The 12,516-nt window shown below is 44.5% G+C and overlaps 2 protein-coding genes across 3 annotated transcripts in view; one reads left to right on the top strand and one right to left on the bottom strand.

Moving 5' to 3' along the window:
* The window catches only part of IDUA (alpha-L-iduronidase), a 135,970-nt gene that overhangs the window by 16,581 nt on the left and 106,873 nt on the right, over positions 1-12,516 (top strand). The gene's annotated exons all lie outside the window — the stretch shown is intronic.
* SLC26A1 (solute carrier family 26 member 1) overlaps positions 1-12,516 on the bottom strand; it is a 48,315-nt gene that overhangs the window by 7,206 nt on the left and 28,593 nt on the right. Inside the window, exon 2 of the mRNA XM_075352212.1 lies at positions 3,085-3,731. Coding sequence (XP_075208327.1) covers positions 3,085-3,705 — 621 coding nt within the window. The 5' untranslated portion in view covers positions 3,706-3,731. The remainder of the gene's footprint in view (positions 1-3,084; positions 3,732-12,516) is intronic.

Here is a 12,516-nt window from a genome sequence, read left to right as displayed (position 1 = left end):
GACGCCACCATGACAGTTGGAGATGCCTGCAGAAATCTCCTTGTGACAGTACCCATCCCTCTAAGAGGGGCCTCAAGCCCAGTTTCTCTGGATGGAGACAGTATAAACTCCTTACCAGTGTCACTTGTTTGTCACAGGTGACAGGCAGTCATGTGGGTTCTGGCCATAGAAGGTCACAGCGTTTGGCTGTGCAGAATTCTCCCTGACTTTCCATTATTTCTGCTGTCAGTCTTAATTGGTATAGGTAGCTTTCCTGCTGGATTCATCTCTCCACCTTTTGGACCAAGCAGGAGCTCGCCTTCTACCCTGCTGTTGATCAATAGTATTACCTTGGTGTTTAAATACCCCTTCCTTCCTTTGGTCTGGTGCTGGTGATATTTTTCAATGCATTCAAGCCTAGGTTGTCAGAAGGTAATTTATAGTCCTCTGTGATGTCGTTGCTGAAAACTGCTAAAATTATACCTGAGTCATCTAATGATAAGTAGTTCATGCTTTTCCCCCTCTGTGTCCCCTTGTGTTTTCTATAGTTGTTTAGTGAGGTTGACAAAGCGCTCATCCCATCCGTTCCCTATTTAGGGTCCAGCACTAGGGATATCTAGGGTCATGTATCCGGCTTGGCGCATAAGTGCGTACCGTATTTTTCGGACCATAAGACGCACTTTTTTGCCCCAAATGTTGGGGGAAAGTGGGGGTGCGTCTTATGGTCTGAATGTAGGGGAATGGCTGCGGGGAATGTGGGTGCTGCGGTGGAGCGGGTCATCGGGGGCACGAGCAAGCTGTAGCAGCCTGCCATGACAACGTGGGCCCGCTCATTTAATATGCACGCCCATCCCCCGCCCATCATCCCTCAGCGCTGAAGCCGGCGCTGACAGGTGGGCGGGATGATGGGCGGGGGATAAACAGCCGGCTCGCATGATCACCCCTGGCAACTACGGCCTGGAGTGATCATGTGCGGCTGTATTCACTGCACCCCGTGCATCATCATCAGTGCGGGGAGCAGTGAATCAGTGTACAGTACTCACCGTTCCCCTGCAGCATCGCTCGTCCTCCCGTCTGTGTCAGCGGCAGCGCCGCTGATTGGAGCCGTCCCCGGATGGGGGCATATTATGGGCCGGATGGGGGCATATTATGAGCCGGATGGGGGCATATTATGAGCCGGATGGGGGCATATTATGAGCCGGATGGGGGCATATTATGAGCCGGATGGGGGAATATTATGAGCCGGATGGGGGCATATTATGAGCCGGATGGGGGCATATCATGAACCGGATGGGGGCATATTATGAGCCAGATGGGGCCATATGCCATGATGGGTTATATAGCAGGATGCGGCCACATGCCAGTATATAGCAGGATGCGGCCATATGGCAGGATTACGGTATATAGCAGGATGAGGGACATATACTGTTTATACCAGGCAGGGAGGATCATTACCAGGATGCGGCACCTTAGTAGAGAATTTGGGGACATTACCCCCATAAAAGTGTCAGCAGCAGAGCCTCGCCCCATAACAATGTGTCATGACCACATTTTTTGCTTAAAATTTTATTTTCCTATTTTCCTCCTCTAAAACCAGGGTGCGTCTTATAGTCCAGTGCGTCTTATAGTCCGAAAAATACGGTAACTTATCTAGGGTGGTGAAGGGACGCGACCAGCAGTAGGTTCAGTCAGGGGTCATCATCTTCCCTTTCCCCAGACATAGGGTTTCCCTTTTCTTCCCTTTCGTCATGTGTTTGCCATGTCCCCATACCTAGCGTGACAGTATACCTAAACAGTATATCTAAACTCAATATGCCCTCTGATGAGCGGTCTGACCTCTTCTAACCCATTTTTTATTGTTAAGTTTGTTCCTGTTTTATACAATCTGTAATAATCATAAACTACATTTATAAGGTCTTACTCTATGAGACACTGATCTTTTATACAGTATAATATCCAAACCATTTAGTCTTCATGCAGTACCATAAAAACGTACATTGTGGAAGTTAAAGGGAACCTGTCACCTGAATTTTCGCTATGAAACTAAAAGAATCCCCTTCTGCAGCTCATGGGCTGCATTCTAGAAAGGTTCATCTTGCTACTGGCCCCCCTTTCAGACCTAAATAAACACTTTATAAAATCTTACCTTTTGGTATGCTAATGAGCTTTGCTGGCCTCGGGGGCGGGCTGTATTTCTTCCATTATTCCCCCTCCTGCCGCTGTTCGCCGCCCCCCTGTGTTGATTTACGTCAATTAGGCCGCCGCCCTCATGTTACCAAGGCTCCTGAAGTCTCGTGCATGCCCAGTGGCACTATCGCGGGACTGAGCGCTGTTCAAATCGCAAGCGCCGGTGATGTAATTGCGCAGGCGTGACATTATGGGCGGCGCTGTGAATGTCACTGGTTCTTATTGGGGTGCCTGCACACATCATGCAGTGAAACAAGCCTGTGCTTTGTATTTGTTGTATCACAGATGACACATCTGAGCACCAGTGATTCTCGGCCGAGCACCCCGATGCACCATCGAGTATTGAGCAGTGGTAAGCACGTTCGCCCAACATTACTTGTGACCACAACTATCCCAATTGCCGACATGACAATTGCCGGAATTGGCAAGCAAAACCTATTCATAGCAGTTAGACAAAAAATCTCATTTCGCCACCATAACCAGAAATGCAGGAAATGTAAACAGCGTGCGATGCACAAAGCTTCCACACAAGAGTCCTCGAATAAATGCAAGATTATAAAAGGTATTGTAATCCAGCACTTCAAAGGTTTATTATAAAACAATGTTTTTTAAACAAATATCTTCATAAAAATTATTTTAAAAAAATACAAAAACTGACAAATATGATAGTTTTACACTTTTCTTACTGCTAGAAGTCCTTGGTCATACGCTACTAAGTCCATTGTTTAATAAAGGTTTTTTAATTAACCTTTGTGGTTCTGGATTACAATAACTTTTATCATCTGTTCATAGTTGTGTGTGCACTACACACTGCTAAGATTTAGCAAGCTGCAGAGCTAAGCTGTGGCCAATCCTCTGAATGCCCCCTCCTTTCACCTACTGATATTAGACAAATCTTTAAAAAGTACTGAGCCATACCTGGTATATTCCAGCCATAAACGTCAGTGCTGCAGCTATGCTGATGGCATAGCATTCCTTCCCACATTCAATATTCAGCGAGCCAATAGTAATGTTGACCATTGTTATGTTCGGCATGAAATCCGTTGCATTTCCATCTTTTATAGTCTTTAAAACATCATCATCCAGGTCGAAACCTGCCAACTGCACTTCTCTATTTACAACCTGACCAATCATTAAGCTGATCAAGCTGAAGATGCCCACAGACACATGCCGTGAGGTCCCCATTATAAAATAAATTAAGTTGGCAAAGAAGGATGTGTACAGGCTGTAAATGGGTTTCAGGCCTGCTAAGAGGGAATAAGCAATAGCTTGAGGCACCAATATAATGCCTATAATTAAGCCTGACATTATGTCTCCCCATGTGTTTTCCTTGAAGTTGTATTTTGGAAGCCATCGAATTACAGGGAGAAATCCTGTGACTACTTTCTTGGCTTTTCTGCTACTACAAGTACATTTGTTTCTTAGTTTGGTTTTCAGAGACTTCCAGATTTTCACGTGATTATTGGCTTTTCTTTCAAGATGTACATAGTTGTATGTTGGTTGTTCATCCACTTGGTTTTCTTCAGTCTCGAGCTTCATTTTTGTTTGACTTGTATCATCTAACACTAAAAAATACAAAATGATTTACAGATGTCAGACAGCAGTATATAACATCTCCTGTATACAGATTTGCATCTCTTTGCTTTTTCTTCTAGAACCTCTCCCAATCTTCCCCATAGGATATAAGTGTGCGTGTAGACACCTCTAACATGAATAATATCCCATCGTTGGGCTGTACCAAAAAAAAATATTTCTTGGGATACTCCCTAAATCCAATGTGTATGGCCATCGTTTTAGTTTTTTTGCATAAATCAGTATTACACAGGAATATAAGAAACTTTGTCATATACCTTATTAGAAAAATCCGCTTCTTTCTCCATCAGGACTGATCACTCACTCTCAATTCTCAAGTACAATTGGTCTTCAGTGAATAAAGACTTTCCTATTACTGAGATAGGAGATGACAATTTGTGCTCATAAAGTTCTATAGACGTAAATGTCATTTTAGAAGTGCTTGCAGAAGAATGTATATGCCTGCCTGTAGCTCCTCCCCTTTCTTCTCCATGGAATTTTACAAGCACCAACTGCCATCTTCTATTTCAGTACTGTGAAAATCTGTCTTCACTGAATACAGACTGATTTTCCCCTTTAATTGAGAGTGAAAGATAAATCCAACAAGAGAAAACTGATTTTTCTACTAAGATATATATTAAAAAGTTTATTTTATTTTCATGTGTACTATTGATCGTCGGGGGACGAAGCACACCACGCGAAACACGTGTTGGGACGCCGGTCCCCACGTGTATACCTGGGTCAAATTTGGTGATCTGCCAGCTGGGTAAGCCATTCTGCCTTGTTAGGCTATATATTGAGACTTTTTCTATCTCTTTGCCAGCAACTTTTTGCACTTGCATTTGGGCATTTAGCTGCTCATCTAGGCATTTGTGCAGATCACTTGTGAGATCTGGTATCCTTTCCTGGGTGACGTGGGGTTTCTTCCCCTTCACCACTCCTCATACTCTGGTTTTCTTTTTTCTTCTTTTTTCTATGTTATACCCTATGAATTCATTGAAAATAAAATGTTTATACATTTCAAATCACGTCTGTTTCTTGGGTATTTTTCATATGTGGTAAATTTAAAGACTCTTTAATCTATGATTGCCCTTAAACAGCGTAGCATAGCATTTCATGATGACAGAACCACTTAAAAAATGTAATATTCCAATGAAAAAGAAACCCTGTTATGAATATGTGAGCTTAATTACTGAAGCCGACCTCTCCGCTGTGTATAAGCTCATTATAAAAGAATTACTCAGTTTAGTTAGGGCTGCACGGTGACTTTGGTCACGCAACATCAGGTCTCATACAAGTTTTGTGAACAAAACACATGGGAGATTTGCCTATTGATTGCTATTGCAATCATTTAGTGATTTCATATCAAAAAAGCAACCAAACACAGGTGGCTCGAAAGCAAAGTGCTGCACATGCAGTTCTTGGCTACTTGTAAAATTTTGGAAGTGTATTTTAATTCTTCCAAAAGGTTGCGGTCACACTGAGTTTGTGTCCCCACAATTGCGAAGAAAAATGCATCATTTTGTCACTATTTTCAAAAATCCAAATCAATTTGGTTTCACTGGAAAAAACCACAGCTGCACAGTGTGAACGCTGCCAAGGCTGTGCGTATGCTACATTTGAAGGGAATTGGCCTCCTGGCTAAGCCAAATTTACTAAATGTAATAATATAGACCTGTATTAATGACTTGCTGCTCCACTTATGCTTTAAGAACAAACAGGAGCTGTCCCCCAAAATTTCAGTTTATGGAGGACTGATTATTTATACATGTTGATATTGCTGTAACCATGACTCTAAGGCTACGTTCACACACCAGTTTTTTTCCATCAGGCACAATCCGGAAAAAAACGGATAAAACGGATCCGGTGTCCTCTATTGTCAGCCTGTGCATATATAGCACTGCACTGGGATAACATCCGAGTGCAGTCCGATGTTTCTCTGAATGGGTACGAGTGATACCACTCTCGCAGAAAATCGCAGCATGTTGCGACTTTTCTCTCATCTAGAATCTGGATGCGAGAAAAGCTGACCAACTGCTCTCCCTCATTGGCTAACATTGGTCAGAGTGCAATGCGAGATTTTCTTGCATTGCACTCGTCCATTTTTCACACTCGTGAGCTCACCCTTATATTGAGCCTGATGAAGAGACCTGCGTAGTCTCGAAAGCTTGCTTCCATCTTTTCAGTTAGCCATTAAAATGTATCAACCACTGAGGAATCTCAGTTCTTTTAAACAATTTTTTTGGGAGCAGCAACAGAGCCACGCTTTTGAGGTAGGCACACCCTTAGTTATATATACAGCACGCAATATATATGGTTCTTGCAGTATACATTTTAGATGTGTACTTCCTTAGTCATGGCCATGATTACGGATGTGCTCACCTAAAACACATCATCGTACTTACACCTACATGGTGTATTTTTAATCTGAATAAATAAAGTTTTGGATTTTTATGGAACCATTCTTTTAGTGCTGGATTTCCCCTTTCATATTCTGAAGCCTCAACCTTTCATTCTTGAAGGTCAGCATGGTATTTTTTTTCAGATACAGAATCCTTCATTTGATTGCCCTCTTCCCAACTTTTTGTCTATTTTTATTTATATTACAGACTAACTGTAGTACCCAGGATAGTATCTGTCTCTCTCCCACTCTTACTGTCCCTCTCTGTCTGTCTTCCTGTCTCTCTCTCTCTCTGACTTTGTCTCTCTCTGTATCTGTCTGTCTCTCTCCGTCTGCATCTTTTCTCTCTTTCTCTCTGTTTCTGTCTGTCTCTCTCTCTGTCTCCCTATCCGTCTCTGTCGCTTTCTGTATCCGTCTGTCTGTATCTCTCTGTTTCTCTCTCTGTCTCTTTCTGTGTTTCTCTATCCGTCTCTCTCTGTCTCTGTCTGTCTCTCTCCCTGTCTGCTTCTATGCCTCTGTCTGTCTCTATATTTCTCTCTCTGTCTCACGCAGTCTGTCTTTCTGTCTGTTTCTTTAATAATAATAATAATTTTTATTTCTATAGCGCAAACATATTCCGCAGAGGTTTACAATTCAGAGGGGTCATGTACAGACAATATGAGACAATACAAAATAACAAAATTAAGATACCAGGAGTGAGGGCCCTGCTCGTAAGCTTATAGTCTATGAGGAAATAGGGGAGGCACAAAAGGTGAATGGGGGGGAAGCTTGTCATATATGGTCCAGCCATCAATTTAATAGGGGATTCAAAACCAGCTGTGTGGACCGGTCACCAGCCAGAATTTATACAGGTACAGAGCGTAAAAAAGTACATGGAGAGGATGGAATCAGAAGATTCAGGAAGCAAGAATTGGAAGTAAATTTTATGAAGGGCAGAATGGGGCTAGATTAGATGAGGGAGATGAAGTGATAGGCTAGTCTAAAGAAATGCATTTTTAGGGCCCACTTAAAGGTGTGGATGTTGGGAATTAATCGAATTGCTCTTGGTAGTGTGTTCCAGAGCATAGGCGCAGCACGTGAGAAATCTTGAAGACGGGAGTGGGTGATTCGAATTGTTGAGGATGTCAGTCTTAGGTCATTAGCAGAACAGAGGTGCTCGATTGGGGTGATAGACAAAGATGAGGGAGGGAGATGTAGGGCGGTGTGGAACCATGGAGAGCTTTGTGAGTGAGAGTGATACATTTATGTTGGATTTCTTTGTCTCTCTCTGTCTGTCTCTTTGTCTCTCTCTCTATCCGACTTTCTCTCTGTCTCTGTCTGTCTGTCTCTCTGTCTGTCTCTTTGTCTGTATCTCTATCCGTCTCTCTCTGTCTGTCTTTTTCCCTGTCTACCTCTCTCTCTTTGTCTGTTTCTCTCTATTCATCTCTCCACAGAAATCATATTAACTGACGCATAAGCTTCTTATACTAAGAATGTCCTTCGATGGGCCTATAGCAACCAATCACAGTTCCTATTAATGACCTGTAGCTCTCAGCTTCATTGAGTTTAATGTAAGAAGGTTTTTTGGCAATTATCTGTAAAGTATGGGATTAATTTTTCCCCTCAAAACATAGTCTATGATGTTCCCTGAGTCACATGAGGTGTCTGTGCAAAATTTTATGGATATAAATGCGACGGTGCAGATTCTTTTAGTGAACACACACGCACACACACACACACACACACACTCAGCTTTATATATTAGATTCCCTATTTCCCTCTATCTTCTTTACACTTGTGTAGTTTTTGTAAGGCAGTGCTTAATGGCAGCCATAATTTGTATCTGCAGTAGGCGAGCTTCCGCTGTTCCATCCCCCAATCTCATATCGAATTACTTTGCCAGTTGGCATACTAAATCGAAACTCTGATTGATTTTATATGGCACATCTCACAAAATGAAAGTCTATGTTTGTATAATAAGCACCACTCCCTCAGCAATGTGGAGAATTGAAGTCTTCATTATGCTTAACACTCTGACAGCATGATGGAGGAGCAGAGACCCTTATTCCAGTAATGTATCACTTAGGCGGGCTTTGCACACTACGACATCGCAGGTGCGATGTCGGTGGGGTCAAATTGAAAGTGACGCACATCCGGCATCGCATGCGACATCGTAGTGTGTAAAGCCTAGATGATACGATTAACGAGCGCAAAATCGTCGTAATGGTATCATCGGTGTAGCGTCGGTGTAATCCATAATTACGCTGACGCGACGGTCCGATGTTGTTCCTCGCTCCTGCGGCAGCACACATCGCTGTGTGTGAAGCCGCAGGAGCGAGGAACATCTCCTACCGGCGTCACCGCGGCTTCCGTAGGATATGCGGAAGGAAGGAGGTGGGCGGGATGTTTACATCCTGCTCATCTCCGCCCCTCCACCGCTATTGGCCACCTGCCGTGTGACGTCGCTATGACGCCGCACAACCCGCCCCCTTAGGAAGGAGGCGGGTCGCCGGCCAGCGCGACGATCGCAGGGCAGGTGAGTGCATGTGAAGCTGGCGTAGCGATAATGTTCGCTACGCCAGCTATCACACGTTATCCTACCTGCGACGGGGGCGGGGACTATCGCGTGTGACATCGCAGCATCGGCTTGCGATGTCGCAACGTGCAAAGCCGCCCTTACTCTGCTACTTGCTGCAGTTTTTATAAAATAACCATTTTATCTGCTGCAGATTTAACTGTTCTCTGAATGCTGAGTTCTGTATAACCCCCACCAACAACACTGATTATCAGCTTTCTGTGTACACTGTGCATAGCCAGAAAACTGCAAATGACTGATGTTGGCAAGGTTATGCTGAGATCTTGAATATGGAAGACTGCATGGAGACAGGTTAAATAGTCCTCTAGTGGTATTTTGTTCCTGATAAAACAGTGGTTTGATCAAAACTACAGCAAGCAGCCCAGTAAGTGACACATCACTGAAATCCGTGAACTGCCAGTCAGCACAGTGGACGCGGATACAGCCGCCACTCACTAAATAGTGAACGGTGACTGAGCTCGTGTCGGCGCCACCCCCATGACTGGAAGCCAAATACTGCTGGGAGAAATAAAGTTAATTTCTTCCCAGCAGCGGGGATCTAAGTGTGGGCGCCCGACATGTTCAAAACGGTATTAACCAATTAACAGGTTCCCTTTAAAGTAAGACCAATTCTGGTGGGGTAGAAAGTAATGATCTACAATATCCCAATATAAACCTGTAGCCATTATTTGAAGTCACTAAGGCCTCTATCACACATCAGTTTTTTGCCATCAGGCACAATCCGGCGAATTGTGGATAAAACGGATCCGTTGTCCGATGACGCCTGATCCGTTTTTTTCCTTAAAGACTTGTATTAGCAACGGATTGGGCAGCATGGCCTCGCATTTCATCCGGTGGCCACTGGATCCGGCGAAAATTGTGAGTGTGAATCCGGAAGCAACGCACAATGCAACGTTTTTGTGTGCGTCGAAAAAACGGAAGGTGATGGATCCGGTGCCGTCTTTTTTACAATGGAAGCCTATGGGCGCCGGATCCGTCGTCATCCGTCAAATAACGGAATCAGGCGACGGATCCGTTTTTGTTTCTGGGCATGCCCAGAAGTTGTGTAAATTCACTTCTGGTCACAAAAAATGTGACCAGAAGTGAATGAGACGGATCAGTTTTTTTACCGGATCCGTCGCATCAGTTTTGCCACAATCTGCGATGGATCTGTTGCATCAGGCACAAACCGGATTTTGCCTGATGGCATAAAACTGATGTGTGAAAGAGGCCTTATTGTGACTGGTGTTATCCTGAATGTGCCATGTAATTCTACATATTGTTTTTTATACTGGTATGTCACAATGATACTTGCATACCCATACTGTGTATAACTTGATGAGCCATAATTACTTAGGCTACTTTCACACATCCGGTTTGAGCCCTGCGGCTCAATCCGGCTGTGAAAACTATGCAACGGATGCGGCGAAAACACCGCATCCTTTGCATAAGTTTTTACATGCGGCCCGTCCGGTTTTTTCCGATTGCGGCATGCTACTGAGCATGCGCAGTGGAAAAAAACCGCATGCGGCGACCGGATGCGTTTTTTTCCGCATCGCGCCGCATCCGGCCTCCATAGGTATGCATTGAAAAATGCGCCGCAGCGGCCGGATGCGGCGCGATGCGGTGTTTTTTCCGGAGCAAAAAACGTTGCAGGGGACGTTCGATCCGGCCGCCGCATTGGCTTAATCTGCCGCATGCGGCCAAAACCGGACCGAACGCAAGCCCCTGCGGCACAATACGGCACTAATGTAAGCCTATGCAAAAAAAAACCGCCACCGGCGTTTCAAAAGCCGGTGGCGGTTTTTCTGCAGAACGCCGTATTGTGCCGCAGAGCAAAAATCCGGATGTGTGAAAGCACCCTTATGGGACTCATGTCAAAGGTCTTTGCTGACTCATGCAACTTGCTGCACAAGTTGTATGTTTAGCAAAACAAATATGGGATTTTTTTTCCCTGGCTTTTTATTTTGTCTTGATTGATATCATGTTATTAATCAGTTTTCAGGGAGAAAACCAATAACATGGTAACATTGATAAGGGACCCCCATGGAACTGCGAGAAAAATCACACCTCATAGTCTTGTTCCATTGGTATTTAGTCCCCTACAATTTTATTTAACCTGTTGCCTAATTCTTCCTACCCCAACTTCCAGACCTTTTCTGCAGATCACTAATATAAGTCATTGAATGGGAACCTTCATTGTTTACCTCCATTATCTCCTGAAAAACACAGCATAAGGTGCCATTAAAAATACAACTCGTTCCGCATAGAATCAAGCCCTACGAAAAATTGCAAAAAATAAGTATAAAATATGGCTCTTGTAATATGATGTTGTGAAAACAAAGTAAAAAAAATGCTGTTACATCAATGGCCCAAATTGCTGTGTTTTCCAGGAGTCATGGGTGGTCTTATAAAGATCTAATGTATAAAGCTGAATGTGTGTGTGTATGTATGTATGTATGTCCGGGATTGGCATCTGCACCATCGCAGCTACAGCCACAACATTTTGCACACTCACACTTCTGGACCCCGAGAGCGTCATAGGCTATGTTTTGAGGGGAAATTTTAACCCCGCGTTTTACAGTTATTCACCAAAAAACCTGCTTCCATTAAAGCGAATGGAGCTGGGAGCCACAGTGCAGCCAGAACTTCAGAAGAATGCGCAGCCACGCCCTTAAATGGAATGTTGGTGTGTCACAATGCAGCCAGGGAAAGAGACAGACACAGACAGGGAAAAAAGCAGACACAGACAGGGTAAGAAACAGACATAGACATGGTAAGAGACAGACACAAAGAGACAGACACAAAGAGACAGACTGACAGGGAAAGAGACAGACAGGGAAAGAGAGGGAAAGAGAGACAGGTTAAGAGACAGACACAGACAGGTAAAGAGACAGACACAGACAGGTAAAGAGACAGACACAGACAGGTAAAGAGACAGACACAGGGAAAGAGACAGACACAGGGAAAGAGACAGACACAGGGAAAGAGACAGACACAGGGAAAGAGACAGACACAGGGAAAGAGACAGACACAGGGAAAGAGACAGACACAGGGAAAGAGAGGGAGAGAGGGAAAGAGAGGGAAAGAGACAGACACAGGGAAAGAGAGGGAAAGAGACAGACACAGGGAAAGAGAGGGAAAGAGACAGACACGGGGAAAGAGAGGGAAAGAGACAGACACGGGGAAAGAGAGGGAAAGAGACAGACACAGGGAAAGAGAGGGAAAGAGACAGACACAGGGAAAGAGAGGGAAAGAGACAGACACAGGGAAAGAGAGGGAAAGAGACAGACACACAGGGAAAGAGAGGGAAAGAGACAGACACAGGGAAAGAGAGGGAAAGAGACAGACACAGGGAAAGAGAGGGAAAGAGACAGACACAGGGAAAGAGAGGGAAAGAGACAGACACAGGGAAAGAGAGGGAAAGAGACAGACAGGGAAAGAGACAGACAGAGACAGACAGGGAAAGAGAGGGAAAGAGACAGACAGGGAAAGAGAGGGAAAGAGACAGATAGGGAAAGAGACAGACAGGGAAAGAGACAGACAGGGAAAGAGACAGGGAAAGAGACAGACAGGGAAAGAGACAGACAGGGAAAGAGACAGACAGGGAAAGAGACAGACAGGGAAAGAGACCGACAGGGAAAGAGACCGACAGGGAAAGAGACCGACAGGGAAAGAGACCGACAGGGAAAGAGACCGACAGGGAAAGAGACCGACAGGGAAAGAGACCGACAGGGAAAGAGACAGACAGGGAAAGAGACAGACAGGGAAAGAGACAGACAGGGAAAGAGACCGACAGGGAAAGAGACCGACAGGGAAAGAG

Source organism: Anomaloglossus baeobatrachus, chromosome 1 (assembly GCF_048569485.1).
Source record: "Anomaloglossus baeobatrachus isolate aAnoBae1 chromosome 1, aAnoBae1.hap1, whole genome shotgun sequence".
NCBI lineage: Eukaryota > Metazoa > Chordata > Amphibia > Anura > Aromobatidae > Anomaloglossus > Anomaloglossus baeobatrachus.
This window is presented reverse-complemented; position numbering and strand designations above follow the sequence as displayed.